The sequence below is a fragment of the Aethalodelphis obliquidens genome, unplaced genomic scaffold, assembly GCF_003676395.1.
Source record: "Aethalodelphis obliquidens isolate GAN/ISIS:26980383/991018 unplaced genomic scaffold, ASM367639v1 scaffold32, whole genome shotgun sequence".
NCBI lineage: Eukaryota > Metazoa > Chordata > Mammalia > Artiodactyla > Delphinidae > Aethalodelphis > Aethalodelphis obliquidens.
In genome coordinates, this window is record NW_020837976.1 from 12,735,044 (window position 1) to 12,756,824 (window position 21,781).

Below are 21,781 nucleotides of genomic sequence, written 5' to 3' on the forward strand. Positions count from 1 at the left end.
CTGTGGTCGTATGATTTGTTTAGTGACCCGCTTCAGACACGGCTGGCCGTTGACTAAATACTACATGATGTGGTTTCCTACAACACGCCTGATCTGGAAGAAAGGTGGTGGTCATTTTAACAGTGCCATCTATGGAACCATCGAGCACATATCTCATAGACATGCAGCTTGATGTCCATGGCCAGCACAACTCTCCCTTCTTCGCCACAGAAACTTAAAGTTCTCCTCCTGGCTGGGGACAGCGACGTGTCCTGGGGAACCAAGCAATGAATTCCTTATCAGGCTACCACTCATGGCTCTGTGAAGTCAAATGACACAAGGCTTTTTGCTGCCAGAATTCTATACAATTCCTCCTCCATTTTTTTTCTCAGGAAAAATTTTCTAATGGGTTATAAAAACGCATTTCAGTATTTTTAATTAACTTTTAAAATAAAATATTAGTCCTTTGAAAACACGTTTTTATGTTGTCATCATAAGCACATCACTATGTAATTGTTGTAATCAGTTATTAAGTAGCTTGGTCTCAAACAATCACATAATCCAAGATTGGAAGAAGCTGCCTGGTCATTTTGTTAAAGGAACCCCAGTGCAGAATTCTACCCACCCCCCGCAGCCCATGGAGGAGAAACTCATTTGTTTTGTTTCAATAAATTCATTACAGAAACAAATTCATTAGTGAGGGTCTGAAGAAGATGAGGGAGGGGCGTGAGGGGAAGCGCTTCTCATCTTACCACCTTCATGCAACTATCACAAATCTATTTTTATTTTTGTGCAAAGCTCTTATTGTCTGTGTTCGCATTCAACCATATTTCGCCTGAAATTTTCTTTAGCATGTTGAATGTTGTTTCCCATATTCAACAGTGTTTCTAGCTTCAGTGTCTTGGCACGTTCCTCTGCCTGGGCTGCCTTGCCTGGGATGCGTTTTCCAGCCTTTGTCTTACCACAGGTGTTAATCCTTTTAGGTCCCCACCCCTCAAAGTGTTCTCCCGGGACCAGGGGAGCATCTTATAAATGCCCAAGCTCAGGCTCCACCCCAGACATTCTCCATCAGAATCTTTCCTTTAATAAGATCCACAGGTGTCATTGTTGTGGGTTAAATTTGAGAAACATTGTTCTGGAAAGTCTTTCCTAAGCTCCTAACCGTTGCTTCCCACCACCTCCCACTGGTCCTCCCATCCAGGACAAGTTAGGTGGATCCTTGCGGTCGCCCTTTAATTGCCCCCACGTGGGCCTCCCCAGCACGTAAACTGGTTGGAGATGGTGATGGATGCGTAGTCATCGCCACATCCCCGGGTCCTGGTGCAGCACTTGACATGTAAGAGTTTTATATTTGGAATTGTTTCATTGTTTTCCAACGCCACTGCTTTCGCAGATGAAGAAATGCAGAAGTAAGTTTTTCTTCCTACTGGGAAATGGGGTACTCAGGTAGGGCTCTCTTGGCCATTGGCCTGCAGTTTGGGGGTCCCGTTTGTTGCAATCTTTATTATGGAAAACTTATGGGGTAGGGGATGATTCTCTGTCTGCAAGTAATTTCTGAAAGTCCACTGCTGGAACTTTATTTCTTTTACTTAAAATATTAATATCTATTAAACACCAACACCTCTGAGAGGAATCGCGCTTTACCCTCGGTATGAAGGTGGAGCAGCTGGCAGGTCTGGGTAAGTGTTTAGCGAGAGACAGATACTGGTTATCTGACGGGAAAAGATACGGAACACTAGTAGGTGATAGAAAAGATAGATAGTGGAATGCTGCAAAACAACGTCTAATTCTGACAGATGTTACGATAGTTTTGTCTTGAATCATACGCTTTTCCATTTTAAAAAAATCACATTTTTTAATCTATAAAAATCTCAGGGGCTTCCCTGGTGGCGCAGTGGTTGAGAGTCCGCCTGCCGATGCAGGGGACACGGGTTCGTGCACCGGTCCGGGAAGATCCCACATGCCGCGGAGCGGCTGTGCCCGTGAGCCATGGCCGCTGAGCCTGCACGTCCGGAGCCTGTGCTCCGCAACGGGAGAGGCCACAGCAGTGAGAGGCCCTACGCAAAAAAAAAAAAAAACTCAGGATGGGGCTTCCCTGGTGGTTCAGGGGTTAGGACTCCGTGCTTCCTCTGCAGGGGGTGCGGGTTGGATCCCTGGTGGAGGAAGTTCTGCGTGCCGCGAGGTGCAGCCAAAAAAAAAAAAAATCTCAGGTTGGACTTTTCTCCCCCATCCTGCATCTCATCTATGACAAATTTCATCCACCCCCTACATTCAGAGCAAAACTAAACTGCTACCCTGGCGATTTTTCTTTTCAAATGTTTGTTTTTAAATTGTAGACAAAGTGCAGCTACATCTATACCGATGTTTCTAAACTCACATTCAAACTAGGCAACACCTGAAGCATGGGGAGCTTCCACTGTATTCATGAACCACTAAGTCTTTTCATTGTGGGAGTGTTTCGTGAACTTGGGGATGGACAGTCTGATGGAGGGAGGCTCAGCCCTGGAGGCTGCTGTTTTGAAGTAGCAGGAAACTGATTAAGGCTTTGGAATCAAACTGTACCCAGAAACAAGGAGCATCTGTCCTGCAGGGCTATTGTTCGTCATATTTGAAAGGAACAAGAGGCTCCTGGTACTGCTTACCAACAGCTCTCACAATTAGCCACACAGACCACAGGGAGTATAATTATGTCCAAGAATGTGTGGGACTTCCCTGGTGGCACAGTGGTTAAGAATCCACTTGCCAATGCAGGGGACACGGGTTCGAGCCCTGGTCTGGGAAGATCCCACATGCCATGGAGCAATTGTGCGCCACAACTACTGAGCCTGTGCTCTAGAGCCTGCAAACCACAACTACTGAGCCCGTGTGCCACAACTACTGAAGCGTTGCACACTGCAACAAAGAGTAGCCCCCGCTCGCCACAACTAGAGAAAAGCCTGCGCGCAGAAACAAAGACCCAATGCAGCCAAAAATAAATACATTTATTAAAAAAAAAAGAATGTGTGGCTTGCCCCGCCCCCCCTTGGGAGTCTAGCCCTGTACTTACGCATCACCACGGACACCAACTCCAGAGGAATGGTGAATCTGAGTTAGGTTTATCCCTTGTGGAAGAGTGTATGAGGTTGTCTTTCTGTCCCAAACTGCTTACCTGAGTGTCTGTGATGATACTATTCATGGTAATTTGCCCAGACTTTGGACCTTGGGTGGGGTTTGTAAGTCATTTGATGCCTTCAGAGTGTGCCTTGTTGAGTAATCTGACGCAGGTGAGCCATGCAGGATGGGCAGAACAATCGTGTGTTCTACATGCTGTAACATCAAGCCTAGGTCCATCTGAGTCATATTTTCCCGTGGTAGTTTTGGCCCATCCCAGAGGAAAGCGATTTTTAACATATCCTTGTGAGGCTTGGTGGTGTTTTAAGGGTTGCTCTTGGCTTCTGAAAGCTATGTGCATTTTTTGTTTGTTTTTCACATTTGGGGGGTTTGTTTTAAAATGTTAAATAACCTTGTTACTAACCTTGGACTTTGATTATGTTAATAATTTTGTATGAATTTGGTTGAGAGAGTTTTACACCTTGATTTCTCTATCCGAAAAACGATACAAATGTTTGTTACTAATGATCATGAGTAGAGGCTCTAGAGATTAAAACATTAAAAGAGTAAGTTAAAATTATTCCAGATATGAAGAACCAGAAAGATGATAAACAAAGAAGCAGCAGCAACAGCTACCAAAATATTCAAAAGAAAAGTAAACCTGAGTTAAGACCAAAAAAATGGTTGTCTCTAATTAACCTCCTATTCAAACAAGGCTCTTCTCTTAAAATCTTTGCAAGTTAGGCATAACTTTGTCCTTATTGTTTTCTTTTGTTTTTTTGCGGTACGCGGGCTTCTCACTGTTGTGGTCTCTCCCGTTGCGGAGCACAGGCTCTGGACGCGCAGGCTCAGCAGCCATGGCTCACGAACCCAGTCTCTCCGCGGCATGTGGGATCTTCCTGGACCAGGGCACGAACCCATGTCCCCTGCATCGGCAGGCAGACTCTCAACCACTGTGCCACCAGGGAAGCCCTGTCCTTATTGTTTTTATTATTAACAATAAGTCAGTTTAAACTGATCGTCAGAGGACCTGGTTCTCGTCCCAGTTCTGCTCAAAGGGCAACCAAAACAGCTCAACTCACCTGTGGCCCCAACTCATCAGTAAAGAGGGGCTCTTGTCTTTAACTTATCCTTTCCCCACAAGATATCCCAGTGCTCTGAAAGGTTGTTGTTAATCCAGCTTTCTTAGAATACAATACCGTAGAAAATGCACTGAGGACTGTATTTTCTTTTTCCTCTGGAGAATCTACACATTGTTCAAAACATGAGGAAAATAGTTTTGATAATCCACTAGCACATCGAATGATCGAGTTAAGTCGTAACAGGCAGATGCAGTGGTAAGATTCAAACTTCCACTTAACATACAGAGAATGCCATTGCAGCTCGCCAAAATAGGAAAGCAATGGGATTTCTAGCAGAGCAGATGCATTTTATAAAACATCCACTCGGAAACCCTCCCGCGCTCACTTTTCCCTGTGCATGTGGTAATTGGCATTGGGTCATCTCTCCACCAATCAGCTTGGGCTCAGATATGGAGATGTCATATAATCACATCCTGTTAGAGGGAAGGGAGGACGTGGGTAAAGCAGAGACACAGACTCAGTCTAGCATTGAGTTATATTGTGCTGCCCCCAGATACAGGCAAAGACAAAAAAGCCTGCATCCCATGGTACAAAGGACGTTCCCTTTTATAAGACTGCAGTTGTGTGCTAGAAAAAGTAGATAGGCCAAACGTCAACATTTGTGGCCAGAGGTAAAAATCATTGCCACTGTTGTCTTATGGTACCATCATTAATGCCAGATGGTGCTTGAGGAGGGGTTTATGATGAACAAAGCGTTCCCCTGACCGGCCCATAATGTCACTGCATGCCGGACTCCGGAGACACGGCCGTTGGATGCCTTCCCACTCCTGGTGGGAATAAACACAGCAGGTGTGTTCCACCCATCTTGGAGGTCTGGCATCATCAGTGGGTTCTGGCAGAGATGGTCTCACAAAATCGGTACCTAACTCTCTGTATGCTTTTCATTATGCCAAGTTGGCTTGACCCTTCATTATGCCAAGTACAGTTGACCCTTGAACAATGTGGGTTTGAACTGCATGGGTCCACTTATACTTGGAGATCTTGCAACAGTAAATACTACGGTACTGCACGGTCCCTGGCTGGTTGACTCCCCGGATGTAGAGGAACCTTGGATACAGAGGGCCGACTGTAAGTTATACTCGGATTAATACCCACCTTGTTCAAGGGTCAACTCTATTTTTAGAGCCACACGTAGCCTTGGCAGTCATCTCATTTAAATCCCATTATTTTTCTAGATGAAAAACTGAGGCATGGAGACTTCTCCTGCTAAAAACTTAGTAATTTCAGAGTCTTAAAGTTGGTTTTTTTTTTTTTCAGCTCATTGTTTGCTTTGACAGTGTTTGGCGGGTCATCTAAGCATCCTCCTGGTTCTTGAGCACACGGTCCTCGTTAAGGTGCTCAGCTAACAGCTCAGCATTGGCAGTCCCCTTGAGGAGCAGACAGGAAGGACTTTGTGGGGTGGGGAGGAACCATAAGGCAGAAAATAAGCCTCTCAGGATCCAAAAGACTTGAAAGAAATGAGACTCTTACATGAGCACTGCATGAAATGAAGTGATATCTACAAAGCCTGAAACCCCTCCAACAGTCTTATGAGCTAGGGTTCTACAAGAAAAGTTCCACTTGGGGTCAAAAGATAAAGTTTTGTTTTTTCCTTGGCTGCCAACCTTAGAGAGGTGATAGTCAAAATGTGGGGTTTGCTGAGGTCACAGACTACAGCCCCCTCCAAAAAAGGCAGCAAAATAGGTGTCAGAAGGGCCAGTAAGGGTCCTGCTGAAAGGATTCCTTCGGGTCCCTTTCATCCAGGCCACGTCTACAAGATCTCTTTCATTCAGGCTTTCTCTCCCATTCTGTTTAAGCTATTGGGTTTCCCTAGAGTCGATATTATTTTGACATTTCCTGACAATCTAATTAATACTTAGACCCAGTTGATGAGGGATATGTGTTCAAATTCAGTTATTTAACAGTAATAATGATAAACATAAGTATTTTCCATTTACCTAGAAATTTACAGTTGCTAAAGAAGTTTTACGCATAGCAGCAACACTCTCAGTAGCTGCACTTTACAGAAAACGATAAAACTTAGGGCCCAGAGTTTAAATGGCATGCCCAAAGCCCCACAATTGGGAAAACCTCAACCTCAGGGAATGTTATCCCAGGTCCAATGTTCCTTCCACCAGACAGATTTACAAATGATAGTCGGATTCTCTGAGTCGCCCTCAGTGGTCCCTTTAACCCATAAAGGTACTGAATTATAACAACATCTTAACCTCTAGCCTCTTTGTATTTCCCATGGAAAGATGCATGGGGTTTCAAAAAAATTGGTTGACAAATCCATTTTTAGTACACAGTCGACCGCAAATGAAGTCTCCGAATACTCAGACCTTGATGGTCACTTCTTTCCCCTCAGTTTGAAAATGCAAGTGCAGCTAGCAAGGCCCTGATTCGTCCAGGAGTGTTGTTAGAGAGTGCTGGCAATCTCAAAAGTCACTTTGTAACATAGCATTGTAAAGCAGTTATACTCCAATAAAGACATTTTTAAAAAAAATCTCTTTGAACCTGACACTTTGAGGCAGAACGATGGTCCAGGTACACTGTAGTGTTGTGGAGATCCTTAGTATTTGCAAAGTTAAGCTTTTAGCTCCTTGTATACTTCTGCCAGTGTTTGGCAGGTCGTCCGAGCGTCATCCTGACTCTCCAGCACACTGGATGTATGTGTGGTGGCTTCCCCTGAATCAATGGTCTACACACGAGAAAAATAACAGTGGCTTCATTGAGGCTGCTCATGTAACAAGATTCAGAACCAGCCATTCAGATCAGCAGAGAAGAAATAACAAATGTCTGTTATTATCACGCTGTAACCCATTTACACAGATTCATTATTCAATTAAGTATGTATCATCTTGGAAAGGAGAGAGCTTTCTCTAAAGACCTAAAACTCTGGATGTGTACATGACCCCTGGGAGGTTAGGGATGTGAAGAGAGAGGAGAAGCAAGAGGAAAATGATGGGGTACCCCAAGGATGGAATTTACCTCCTTAATTTTGCTTTGATCTGTCCTGGATAACAAGGTCTGAGCTGTAAGTTGTTCAGATGATCCCAGTTGAAATAGACTGAGTGGCCCATCCGACTAAGCACAGGTTAGATTACCACCCAGCAGATTGTGAAAAGAGCTCAGAGGTGGAGAGACCTTGCAACTCAAAGTGTGGCCCCCAGATCAGCAGCAGCAGCATCACCTAGAGGTTTTTAGAAAGGTAGCCTCAGACCTTACCCAAGATCTATCAAAACATAATCGGAACTTTAACAGGATTTCCAGGTGACTCTTGAAAAACTCAAACTACATAATACCCAAGAGGACAGCAGTCGTACGTTTTCCCCCTTTGTTCCATGCGCCCTGTCAATTATTGCGTTCACAGCCCCATGATATAATTATTGTGTCTGTAAGTGCCTTGGGGGCTGCACTGTGTATAGAGCCTCAGCACCTTGCATAATGCCTGGGATAAAATAGGTGTATAGGTGGCACTCAAGAGCTCCAGCTCTGAGATCCACAAATCTGAGTTTGAATCCCAGCCCCGCCACAAAGCTCAGTTCATGTACCTATAAGATAGGAATAAAAATAGCACCCTGCACAGGGTTATTGGGAGTAAATGAGCTGATGCATGTGACATATGTAGCGCAGCACCCAATGCACACTTGCTGTGTGTAAGTAGTAGCTGTTATGGGCTCAATAAGTGTTGAACAAATGAATGAATAGGAACTTCATGTGGAAAGAAAAAAACTGAAAGATGGTCAATACTTGGTGCCCTGTTGCTTCAAATATATGAAATTGAATTTTAAAACAACATGCAAAGGAAGCCTCACGTAAGAGAAGGAAAAGGTAGAATGGGTCAGAATGGGTTTATAGGAAAGCATGCAATTTGGAACCAGACCAGAGTTTGGATCCCAGCTCTGTCCTTTACTAGCTGTGTGATCTCCTACAACACACAAACTCGCTGAGCCTCAGTTTCTTCATCTGAAGAATGGGATCAGCGGTCCTCTTTTTTTTTCTCAGCTTATGCAAAAAAAAGTTTTGTCACTGACAAAGTATCCCTACCTCTCAGCACGGCCCTGGCACTTAGGAGATGCCCCATAATGGATGTTTGCTCAATTGAATCAGAGCATGCCATGTCAACGCAATGACAATTGGGTATTAGAATGGACTGTGGCCCTCCAAGACGCAACCCTAACAAAATCCTATTCCTTTGTATTTAATTTCTTTAGGGTAAGGGGTAGTATGGCACAGAAAAAATCTTTCAAACCTCCCTGTGGACAGGTGGTGAGGGAGGGAGACAATAATGAAAAAACTCTGAATTAGAAGTTTGGCTCTGCAACTTGGTACGAGATGAGAGTTCCTAAGGAAAGATACAAAGGAGGAAAAGCAGCGAGCCGAAAAGCAAGCAGAGTGAACCTCTAGCAGTAGAAGAATTATGATTTCAAGATCTAGGTGAGATGGTATATGTCAGTGGTCCCCAACCTTTTTGGCACTAGGGACCGGTTTCGTGGAAGACAATTTTTCCACGGGGCAGGGGTGCTTGGTTCAGGCAGTAATGTGAGCCATGGGGAACGGCAGATGAAGCTTCACTTGCTCACTCGCCACTCACCTCCTGCTGTACCACCCGGTTCCTAGCAGACCGCACACCGGTAGCAGTCTGTGGCCCGGGGGTTGGAGACCCCTGGTATATGTGAAAGAATCTTGCAAAATTAAGAGCTATAGACATGTATAACGATGAAAAGAAAAGAAAAGGCTTTAAGGAATAGTCAGCCTCTGGATCAAATTCAATACACGGTTGATTGAATCCACGGATGCAGAACCTGCAGACACGGAAGGCCAACTGCACCATTGTGTATAAGGGACTTGAGCATCTGTGGACTTTGGTATCCATGGACGGTCCTGGAACCGTATTGTATTTTCCTGGAACTGACTATATATATATTTTTATTATTATTCCCCTTTATTTTTTTAACATCTTTATTGGAGTATAATTGCTTAACAACGTTGTATTAGTTTCTGCTGTATAACAAAGTGAATCAGCTATACGTATACATATATCCCCATATCCCCTTCCTCTTGCATCTCTCTCCCACCCTCTCTATCCCACCCCTCTAGATGGTCACACAGCGCAAAGCTGATCTCCCTGTGCTATGCAGCTGCTTCCCACTAGCTATCTACCTTACGTTTGGTAGTGTATATATGTCCATGCCACTATCTCACTTCATCCCAGCTTACCCTCCACCCATGCCCCCCTGTATCCTCAAGTCCATTCTCTACATCTGCGTCTTTATTCCTGTCCTGCCCCTAGGTTCTTCATAACCATTTTTTTTTCTTTTAGATTCCATATATATATGTTAGCATATGGTATTTGTTTTTCTCTTTGACTTCACTCTGTATGACAGACTGTAGGTCCATCCACCTCATTACAAATAACCCAATTTCGTTTCTTTTTATGGCTGAGTAATATTCCATTGTATATATGTGCCACATCTTCTTTATCCATTCATCTGTCGATGGACACTTAGGTTGCTTCCATGTCCTGGCTATTGTAAATAGAGCTGCAATGAACACTGTGGTGCATGACTCTTTTTTAATTATGGTTTTCTCAGGGTATATGCCCAGTAGTGCGGTTGCTGGGTCATATGGTAGTTCTATTTTTAGTTTTTTGAGGAACCTCCGTACTGTTCTCCATAGTGGCTCTATCAGTTTACATTCCCACCAACAGTGCAAGATGGTTCGCTTTTTCTCCACACCCTCTCCAGCATTTATTGTTTGTAGATTTTTTGATGATGGCCATCCTGACCTGTGTGAGGTGATACCTCATTGTACTTTTGATTTGCATTTCTCTAATGATTAGTGATGTTGAGCATCTTTTCATGTGTTTATTGGCAATCTGTATATCTTCTTTGGAGAAATGTCTATTTAGGTCTTCTGCCCATTTTTGGATTGGGTTGTTTGTTTTTATTAATATTGAGCTGCTTGAGCTGTTTATATATTTTGGAGATTAGTCCTTTATCAGTTGCTTCGTTTGCAAATATTTTCTCCCATTCTGAGGGTTGTCTTTTCATCTTGTTTATAGTTTCCTTTGCTGTGCAAAAGCTTTTAAGTTTCATTAGGTCCCATTTGTTCATTTTTGTTTTTATTTTCATTTCCCTAGGAGGTGGGTCAAAAAGGATCTTGCTGTGATGTATGTCATAGAGCGTTCTGCCTATGTTTTCCTGTAAGAGTTTTATAGTGTCTGGCCTTACATTTAGGTCTTTAACCCATTTTGAGTTTCTTTTCGTATACAGTGTTAGAGAGTATTCTAATTTCATTCTTTTACACGTAGCTATCCAGTTTTCCCAGCACCACTTATTGAAGAGACTGTCTTTTCTCCATTGTATATTCTTGCCTCCTTTATCAAAGATAAGGTGACCATATGTACATGGATTTATCTCTGGGCTTTCTATCCTGTTCCATTGATCTATATTTCTGTCTTTGTGCCAGTACCACACTGTCTTGATTACTGTAGCTTTGTAGTATAGTCTGAAGTCAGGAAGCCTGATTCGTCCAGCTCCGTTTTTCTTTCTCAAGATTGCTTTCACTAGTCGGGGTCTTTTGTGTTTCCATACAAATTGTGAAATTTTTTGTTCTAGTTCTGTGAAAAATGCCATTGGTAGTTTGATAGAGATTGTATTGAATCTGTAGATTGCTTTGGGCAATATGGTCATTTTCACAATGTTGATTCTTCCAATCTAAGAACATGGTATATCTCTCTGTCTGTTTGTATCGTCTTTAATTTCTTTCATCAGTGTCTTATAGTTTTCTGCATACAGGTCTTTTGTCTCCTTAGGTAGGTTTATTCCTAGGTATTTTATTATTTTTGTTGCAATGGTAAATTAAAGTATTTCCTTACTTTCTGTTTCAGATTTTTCATCATTAGTGTATAGGAATGCAAGAGATTTCTGTGCATTAATTTTGTATCCTGCTACTTTACCAAATTCAATGATTAGCTCTAGTAGTTTTCTGGTAACATCTTTAGGATTCTCTGTGTATGGTATCATCATCTGCAAATAGTCCAACTATATTTTCAAGTTGGATATTTTACCTGGATTTATTGCCCATAATAGATTGGTTAGGGAAAAAACAATTATGAAGAAAATTAGCTTCTGCTCTAGAACTTCACTAGGTTATTTCCCAGGTGAGTGGAATTCAGCATGAATTTCTCCATCAAGGAATCTAGTTACTAAGACAGCCCCCAAACGGTTCATAAGTGGACTCCTCTGTAAACCAAACCCCACAGCTGGGATCCCACGGGCAGTGTTAGTTGTTGCCAGATCAGCATTCTAGGGACCACATGGCTCAAACAGAAAACTCATGGGCAAAGGCTATGCAAAAATTCCTGCACATTTTAACAAGTTCTGTCCACTTACCAAGACTTCTAACAGACTCTGCTGAAAATGTTAGAGTTTGAAAAGATTTCCGCACAAGTTAGACAATGACTATCCATCTTTTGAGGGAGATCTTAGCAACGCTCTTGCCATTGCCGAAGTCTTATTTAGATTTCATATTACCCTTTTTACACTTTTAACATGTTACTGCGTTCCTTCTTTGGGTGGTCAAAGGAATAACAAACTACAGCCAGTACACGTGTAAAGCAGGGTTCCAGTTTTCAGTGTGATCTGAGCAATAAGCTCGAACCCTGGACTCTAAGTGAATTTGATACCATTCTCTGTGCTGCTTTCCTGCTTCATGAACATTCTGCTACATTTCATTATCATTCATACTTATGAGCAAAGGAGCCGTTCTTCTACTCCAGCTACTCTATTTTCAAGGATATCTGATTTAAAGTGGATAAAAGGATAAGTGAAAAATAGTTATCAAAAATATTTCACAGAAGTACAGTGAATGTGGTATTTCTCATGTAGTTTGTCTCATGTCATTTTTTAAAATTTCTTTTATACATTAACACTATGCCTATTCTAGAATAGAAAGGTCAATCTGTCTACTTCTGTAGGTAGTAGCAGATGGATCAAGGAGTATTCTAGAAGAGAGGGTTAGGCCCAGTTTGTATGAAAAGAACTGAATTTTTATTTAATTATAAAATAGTCTCTTGGGATTCTCTTATTTTTATAGAAGCCCAAATCACACGACCATAAGAAGTCTATAACATCATTACCATTCTTAATATATCCCCCCAAAATCCCTTTATCAGCCAACTACAATTTTTCAAAAGCCCTTTTATATACAATATGGGTCATTTGTAGTCTGCCTTTCTTAAGTCAAGGAATGCGTTGTACCGTATCCAATACCCAAGATTCGGTGCAGTTTGACATTTTCTTGCCAGATAACCTCATTTGGGTTTGGTTTCCCTGGTGTGTGCTCAGCTCTTTGCTTCCCGGCAGTCATGCCTCTGGTCCCCTGAGGGAGTTGAACTGGGCAGGCTCTTGGCCTCTCTCCGGTGCCTCTGGGAAGGCCCTGAGCCCAACTGGAGACCCCTAATTGAGGCAGTGGCTGGTGGAGGGCACTCTGGAATGCTGACATCAAGTAGGATCTGTGTAAGGAGTCATCCTCTGTGACCTTCTGCTCCCAAGCTGCTTACAAGCTGCTTTATTCCTAGAAAGCTGTGGACCTCCCATACTAAAGACTGTGATCTACAACTGGAGTGATTCAGTATCTCCAAGCTGCTACGGGGAGTTTGGAATTCAAGATACAGCTTATTCTGAAGATCCAAAGATAGCTGAGTTAACTCCTGGTAGGAAAACCTAGGTTCAGATCCCAGCAGCGTTCTCTTCTCCGAAAAGCTAGGAGCAGCTGGCAGGAGGCTATAATTCCTGGCTCTTTGCAAGGAGAATGCTTTAACCTTGCATTGAGCAGATGCCTCGTTGGCTAGATACGTAGCATTGAAAAAAGAACTCTTCCTTTCAATGGTATGGCACGATTGGCAATATTTTTACAACTCTGTTTTCATTCTGATGTATTCGTTATGTGCCTGCGGTTTTATGGCCAGACGAGGAAGCAGCCTTTGGGGGTGATTTTGGAGCTGGGACAGAAGTTCTGCTGTGCCCCACACATGGGATGCCAGAATTCTGAGTTTGTTCAAAGAAAGAGGATTTGAAATTTCCAGAGGTTGAGGGAAAACAAAATGTGCTTTGTTAAAAGAGTCCGACCATGTCATGACTCTTATCCTAACAAAGCTATTTGGTCTTTTTAAGGAAAACAAATCCAACAGACAGGCCAGGGGAAGGCAGCTGGCTTATGGCTGTTCCTTTCTGAGGGCTGCCTAGTGCTCAAAATGGGAAAAGTCAATGGGGTCTCTCCTAAGGTGAAGGGAAAGTCCGCCAGCTCCTTTTCGTGGGGTGATTACAGTTAGAGCCTTATTTAGTGTGTGGCCCAAGTTAGAATAGAGAACACCTGCCTTGTCATCAACGAACCACAAAGGATGAAATTCTATTCCTGTGCCAATAAGATGTGGGAATTTTGAAAATTTATGGAAAGCATGAACTCGAAAGTATAAGAGATGGTTTCCAAAATGCAGAGCGTATCACACTGCCATTTAGAAGTCATTTCTGGTTTTGGGTGTGTGTATTTGTGTCAGTATTTTGAATTTTAAGGTTGGGAAGGTAAATGTAGGAGCAAGAGAGCATAACAGCAGAGAAGATTCCAAGACAGGCAAGACTGGACAGCGAATGCTTGGCATGAGTTCTGAATGCTAAAGTTGTGGGTGAGAGATTATTTTTCTCGGATCTGCGCAACATGGAACAAATTCCTGACCCAACTGGTCCACTGCCTTGAGGCTTTTGTTCTTCTCTGAAAAGGTTAAAAAAAAACCAAAAAGAAAGGAGGTATCTTGCTCAATTCTAGTTGCTGTCCAATCTCCTGATTTTTTTTTAAGTTAAACTTTTTAATTTGAAACAATTGTACGTTAACATGTAGCTATAAGAAACAATACAGAGAGACCTCTGTACCCTCTGCTCAGTTTCCCCCTCGATGGTAACATCTGGAAGCTCTATGTACAGGGTCACAACCAGGTAATTGACATTGATACATGTGCAAGGTACAGAATGTTTCTGTCACCACAAAGGTACCTAGTGTTGCCCTTTTATAATCACAGCCTCTTCCCTCCAGCCCCGACTCCCTCCTCAACCCCTGGCAACCACTAGTCTCTACTCCCTTTCTGTGGTTTTCTAATTTCAAGAACGTTAGCTAAATGGAATCATACGGTATCTAACCTATGGACTGGCTTTTTTCACTCAGCGTAATTCTCTGGCGATTGATCCAGGATTTTGCAGGTATCAGTAGTTCTTTTTTTTAATTGATTAGTAGCATTCCATTTTATGGATATACTGGTTTGTTTAACCATTAACCTGTGAAAGGACATCAGTGTTGTCTCAATTTTGGCTACTATGAATAAATCTGCTAATAAAGAAAAGTTTTAAATTTTCTGGAAAAATGCCAAGAGTATCGTTGGTGGGTTGTATGGTAGTTGCACGTTTCATTTTTGGTTTTGTTTTCTTTTGTTTTTTACAACAGTCAAATGTTTTCTAGGGTAGCTGAACCATTTTATATTCTCACAAGCAATGTATGAATGGTCTAGTTTCTTCTCATCCTCATCAGAATTTCAGATTGTTACTTGTCCTTATTTTGGCCCTTCTGATAAATGTCTAGTGATATCTCATTATGGTTTTGTTTTTTTCACTTACCTAATGGCTAATGACATTGAATATCATTTCATCTGCTATCTGTATATCCTCCTCAGTGAAATGTCTGTCAGTGTCTTTTGCCCATTTCCTAATTGTTTGGTTTTTTTAGCTGAGTTTTGAGGGTTCTTAACTTATTCTAGATACTTGTCCTTTGTCAGATATGTGGTCTGCAAATATTTTCTCCTAATTACACCTTATATTTACACCCAATGGACAACAGTTCTTAATTTTGATGAAGTCCAATTTATCCATTTTTTCCTTGCATGGATTGTGTTTTTTGTTGTCAAAAACTTAAAACTCTTTGTCAGGCCCTAGATCCCAAAGCTTTTCTCCTGTTTTAATTTTTTCTAAAAGTTTCATAGTTCTGCATTTCACATGTACATAGTGACCTATTTTGAGTTCGTCTTTTTAAAAAGTGTGAAACTTAGAGACAATAACTGCTCTGCTTATGCCAGGCAGCACAGAAAACACTGTTTGCCTTCCCTGCCATCCCCACCAGTGGGGACCCTAGACCTCCACCCTCACAAGGCCATGCATTATTGAGCACCTACCACATCCCAGGAGTAGACCAAGAGCTCTCCAGGTGTCTCAAATCAATGTCAGAGGCCTGGCTTTTAACCGTGGTGTTGTGTGGACAAAACAGCAGAGTCTGTCAGACTCAGTTAGAACTTGTTAGTTGAGCTGCATGATACTGGGAAACTGCTCCACTGCTCTGAGCCTCTGTTTTTTCATTTGTAATAAGATGGTTTTGAGTATTAAATTAGATAAAATATGTCAAATGACTTGTGCAGGGGTATTCAATAAATGGTCTCATTCTTCTCCAAACTGATCCATCGCAGCTGTTGAGAATGTTAGCAACGGGCTCTTGTTGTCAGAACAGAAAAGACCAGTTGTATACAGCTGGTCCCGAATTTTCTAAGGGCTAATTATCTGGTTTACAGATAAACTAGGAAACTTATACTCTTGCTTCCTAGCTTGGTAGTCAATACTTCGCCTAGTAACGTAGCTACTGGTACTAGTTAAATAAAGAGGGCAAATGAAAATTTTATTCTGATTCAGCTAAAATATCTCAAAGATGGACTTAGGAAAAGAAACTGACATGGATGGGAACAGATTTTTTTAAACCTGATTTTTTTAGTATTATCAACTCCCATTAAATTATGGGAAAAATGTAAAACACTCATAAAATTAAATTCTGTAAAATATGTGAAGAAATTCTACCTGTTCTATCTGAAGGGAATAAATTGTCAGCTTATCCGAGGTCAGTTCTTGAAACCATCCACGTTAAGTTTTCCGATTTTTATACAAGCCAAATTCTATGAATTACTTTTGAACTCCCTTATTGAATGGTATAACATTGAAAATTCAGCTCTCACCTTCGTTTATTCTCTCAGCACTTACATTTTGTTATTTGCATTTATTTCCTTTCACCATCTCCTCTTTCTCTTATTAAAAGAAAAAATATATATATATATATAAAATGCCTCCCTCTTCCCTTTCTTAAAATCTTTCTCCCAGTGGCATCTCCAGAACTATGTCTGGGATTAATCACATTGTGTTGGATCTGCCACAAATACTTTATTTTTATACAATTGATGTTAAACTAAACAAGGACCAAAGGCATTTCTGAAATGGCCATTTACAGAAAACACGGAAGAGCAATGTGCAGGGTGAGGGCTTAGGTGGCAGGTGGAGAGGGGTCCTTTCTAGTCTGTTTCTTGGGTGTGGTGGGAAGACCACTAAGGCTCACACACATCTGCATCTCAGGTGCCTTTTAGGAGCAACTGCTTGAGCCACAAGCAGCCTCCCCAGTTATCATCCACCCCACCCCCAACCTGGGCCCCTCAAAACCCACAGCTCACACACATGTCTCAGCCTCTGGAATTGGACCTGTCCTTCATCAATTTATTGTCTTATCATTTAGTCAGAGCATGTTTTGAAGATAAATAGCAAATTCATATAAAGAAAGTAAATAATTCCTTGATGGTGTATATATTTTGAAGTTTGATCCTGGCAATGCTTGTCCTGTTAAAATTAAGCACATCTTTTTAAAAATATTTATTTATTTGGTGGCGCCGGGTCTTAGTTGCGCCATGCAGCCTCCTTAGTTGCGGTACGTGGGCTCCTTAGTTGCAGCATGCATGTGGGACCAAGTTCCCTGACCAGGCATCAAACCCAGGCCCCCCACCTTGGGAGCACGGAGTCTTAACGACTGTGCCACCAGGGAAGTCCCTAAACACATCTTTTAACTAGAAGAATAAGCCTGTGTTGATACTAGATATAAAGTCTGCAGATTAACCCAAGTTTGGGAAAGTCAATACTTTAATTGACGTTGGCATTTGATACCTCACTGGGGGCATTGGTTCCTTGGGTTATCTGCTAACACATGATTCTCATCACATGAGGCTATGGGGGGGAGGGTAAAAAAAATTCCCTTCATAGGACTGACATTATCTAAATACTCTCAAACTATGATTAATCAACCCAAGAACTGATATAATAATGTAGCTGACAACCCTATTGTTTGGCTGAGTTACTCTCTTATATGATAAAGTCAACTGAATTTGGATGTGTGCTTTTTAATTTTCTCTTCCATTGCTGGCCACACCCAATGAACTAAACAACCCTTTGCTCTGATGTTTTCAGCACAGTAAATGCTTTTTTTCTTTTCATTTTTACGATCCCAGTATCCTGTTTCTCAGAGGAACATTTCTTCTCGACAGCCAGGGAGAGAGCCTGGATGCTCAAGGTAAGATTTCAACGTAAATTATGTTGCATGACTCCCTGTTTACAGATTAAATTGGAGTGCGTATTATTAATGCCTTTGTAACAAATTTATTTTCAAAATTCCATTATACAGTTAAAGCGAGTATTCGAGTAAACATGCTTCATTAAAACATTGTTTTTCAAACTACATTCCATTTCCCGTATGTACTAAGGGCTAATTAACTGTTATCCGCAATTCCTCTAAAAATGCTCAAGCCAGTTAAAGTTTAACTTTGGAGATCTTATTGGTGAGAAGTGAAGTGAGAGAATTTTAAGATATAGTCAAATGACCTCATGACATTTCTAATTATGAAGAAGGGATTATTTGTTAAAAATCCAGGCAACTGCTCTGTTGACTTTACAGTAGAGGTGAGCATCTTAAAGGAGATGAAAGCTCGGGAAGCCTCATTTTTTCAGTTTGGGATTTGTGTTTGAGACAAAATCATTTGACCTTCTGTTGTTTCCCACTGGTGTTCCATCTACTATTCCAGGAGCTCACTAGAACAAAGGAACAATTAACTGAAATTCCACCAGATGGCAATATTTGGAAAGCCATCCAGTGAGGTTTCAAAGATTTGAGCTACTTACTGTTCACACCGAGAATAGTCTCACAAAGTGTAAAGTCCTAGATTTCATTAAGCGTGCTCTAAACATATTTTGTTTTACTTTTTGCCCACAGCATCGAAATTTTTACTAGGGGGGAAATAGGTGTGTGCGGGGTATGTGTTGTTTTCTTTTGTTTATCATTCTGGAAGGATAACATTAGAAACTTCATTCTTCAATAATTCTCCAAACAGTATTGGTGAGTCTTAAAAGCTCAAATCAATGGGTAATAGACCATATTTGTCTTGGGGTCTCTTTGTGATAAATGCTATGATTGATGGTCATTTTTAAATGAATTATTTGAGAAGAGAAACAGAAAATTCTAAAGAAGAGTAGAATTTTAAGGAGTTGCCTAGATAGTAAACCAAGTGAAATTTACAGGTACAAAATTCTTATTTGTAATGATTTGAAATAATTAAGGTTTATTTAAATAGGATGAGTAAACTTTGCCCCTTTTGCTCTAATGAAAGTAGAGATGCTGTATGTTCCCTGAGTGGTGCCCAAAGAGCTGCCCTCTTCAACAATCAGAACTGGCTCTAGGACAGAGCTGGGACAGAGGGAGGGAAGTAGAAAGGCATCTGAGGGCAATTGAAATAGGAAGAACCAATAAGAGGAGCCGCCTGAGCTTTCCATGTGCACGTAAAAGCAGTCCCTGAACAGAACCCTCAGACACTGTTGATGGGAATGTAAGTGGCTGCACTATGGAAAACAGTATGAAGGTTCCTCAGAAAACTAAAAACAGAATTACCATATGATCCAGCAATCCCACTCCTGGGCATATTTCCAGACAAAACTATAATTCAAAAAGATACATGAGCCCCTAAGTTCATAGCAGCACTGTTCACAATAGCCAGGACATGGAGACAACCTAAATGTCCATCGTCAGATGAATGGATAAAGAAGATGTAGTACGTATTATATTTACAATGGAATACTACTCAGCCATAAAAAGAATGAAATAATGCCATTTGCAGCAACATGGATGCAACTAGAGATTATCATACTAAGTGAAGTAAGTCAGAAAGAGAAAGATGAATACCATATGATATCACTTATATGTGGAATCTAAAGTATGACACAAATGAACCTATCTATGAAACAGAAACAGACTCATGGATATAGAGAACAGACTTGTGGTTGCCAAGGGGGAGGGGGTTGGGGGAGGGATGGAGTGGGAGGTTGGGATTAGCAGATGTAAGCTATTATATACAGAATGGATAAACAAGGTCCTACTATATAGCATGAGAAACTATATTCAATATCCTATGATGGGGCTTCCCTGGTAGCTCAGTGGTTGAGAGTCCACCTGCCGATGCAGGGGACACGGGTTCGTGTTCCCAGTCCGGGAAGATCCCACGTGCCGCGGAGCGGCTGGGCCCGTGAGCCATGGCCGCTGAGTCTGCGTGTCCGGAGCCTGTGCTCCGCAATGGGAGAGGCCACAACAGTGAGAGGCCCACGTACCGCAAAAAGAAGAAAAAAAAAATCCTATGATGAACCATAATGCAAAAGAATATTTTTGAAAAAGGATGTGTATATATATATGTATAATTGAATCATTTTGATGTACAACAGAAATTAACACAACATTGTAAATCAACTATACTTCATTAAAAAAAAAAAAAAGCAGTCCCTGGACAGGCACTGAGTGCCCTTTGAAACCGACTCGTGTGCCCTAGGAGGGGGCCTATATATCTGGTGTCCAGGACAGTCCTAGTTAACTTCTGCTGTCCTGGAATATCATCTTTACCACCCCCTTTCACCCTCAAAATTCTGTCTGGATAATAAGGTGATTGTATAATTTATCTTCCAAGCTGGCATGTTTGAAGAAAAAGTAATGGAAAAAGATGGCCTGATATCTAAATTAGGTGTCTGTGTATAAACCTCCTTATATATATGGAGCTATGGGACAAATTCCTTTTCTGTAAAGAGCCACATAGTAAATAGTTTTCTGCTTTGTTGGTCATACAGTCTCTGTCACAGCTATTCAATTCATTGTAGCATGAAAACATAATAAACATAAATGAATGGGTTTGGCTGGCTTCCAGTAAAACTTTATTTACAAAAAACAGGCAGCCAGCAGCATTTGGCTGGCAGGGTATACAGCCTTGTCTGAGATAGTAGACAGTAAGGAAATAGGAGATGGTGGAGAACCAAGAAGACGGCCATCCTTCATTCTTCTCCCTTCTCTTCATATCCCTTCTGGGTTGCAGCCTCCTCATTTAACCCTCTCGGAAGCTAGTATTAATAGTTTCCTTGAGTGAGCAATTTCATCATCAGTTGTGTGGTTCCCAAGATTCCTTTGCTGGGTCTAACTGCTTTCTTCTCGTCCAAATCTGTTCCTGCACCTGCACACCGTGCCTGTGCTTTGTACCTCATGACACAGAATAGCATCCCTACTCAGGTATCACTTGAGTCCTAGTGTCACATACTGGAGCGATAGCTATTAACAGACATTGTAATTTATGCTTTGGTCCTCACTAAGTAACTGTCTATAGGAAATACAGCCACATTAAGGAAACTTTTATGTTGATTCTACCAGAATTTTTATTATAAAAATAATAAATTTAAAGGAAACTTTAGGGGAAAAAAATCGCCCATAACAATACCACCCCAAAATAACTATTTTTCTTTCTTTTTTTACTTTTTCTTTTTTTTTTTTTTTGCATATTTGCTATTCCCTTAAGTATTCCTGTTTTTCTATAGTGGATAACATAGCACATGTGAATTTTGTGTTTTATTTGATATTAATCACAAGCGTCTTTCATGAGTCATCAGAACAACCATTAGAATAGTATTATGTTGTATCAATGTGCCATAAAATATCTTCTAATTTTTCACTAAAACATGCTATACTAAATTTTTTGTAGACTTTGTTATTGTTTTGGTTGGTTCAGTTTAGTTGTTTGTTTTTTCTTTGGTTTTGTTTATTTCCTTAGGACAAAATCCCAGAAGATTATTATCCAAGGCTATGACCATTTGTATGACTTTTAATCTAGTTTACCACATGTTTTTTTTTTTCTTTAATTTATTTTATTTTTGGCTGCGTTGGGTCTTTGCTGCTGTGCGCGGGCTTTCTCTAGTTACGGTTAGCCGGGGCTACTCTTCATTGCGGTGCGCAGGCTTCTCATTGCAATGGCTTCTCTTGTTGCAGAGCACGGACTCTAGGCACGCGGGCTTCAGTAGTTGTGGCACACCGGCTTTTGTTGCTCCGTGGCATGTGGGATCTTTCCGGACCAGGGCTCGAACCTGTGTCCCCTGGCATTGGCAGGTGGATTCCCAACCACCTGGGTATCACCAGGGAAGCCCCCCACATCTTTTCTTAAAAGGTTTGGAGTACTTTACAAGTGTTTACAGTTTGAGGGTATTAGGCTCACCACAACTTTGTGAGAAGTAGCACTTAATTTATTCAATAATATTCATTGAATGTCTTCTACATGTAAAGAACTGTGCCAATTACTCTGTGTGTGTGTGTATATGTAAACATATATGTATCAATATATAAATGATGAGCTCCTTCCAGAAACATTTATTGAGTGCCTACTATGAACTGTG

The 21,781-nt window shown here is 41.3% G+C and overlaps 1 protein-coding gene across 1 annotated transcript in view; it reads left to right on the forward strand.

Moving 5' to 3' along the window:
* MAPRE2 (microtubule associated protein RP/EB family member 2) overlaps nucleotides 1–21,781 on the forward strand; it is a 162,034-nt gene that overhangs the window by 8,126 nt on the left and 132,127 nt on the right. Inside the window, exon 2 of the mRNA XM_027127728.1 lies at nucleotides 17,548–17,609. Within this exon, the coding sequence (XP_026983529.1) occupies nucleotides 17,548–17,609 (62 nt within the window). The remainder of the gene's footprint in view (nucleotides 1–17,547; nucleotides 17,610–21,781) is intronic.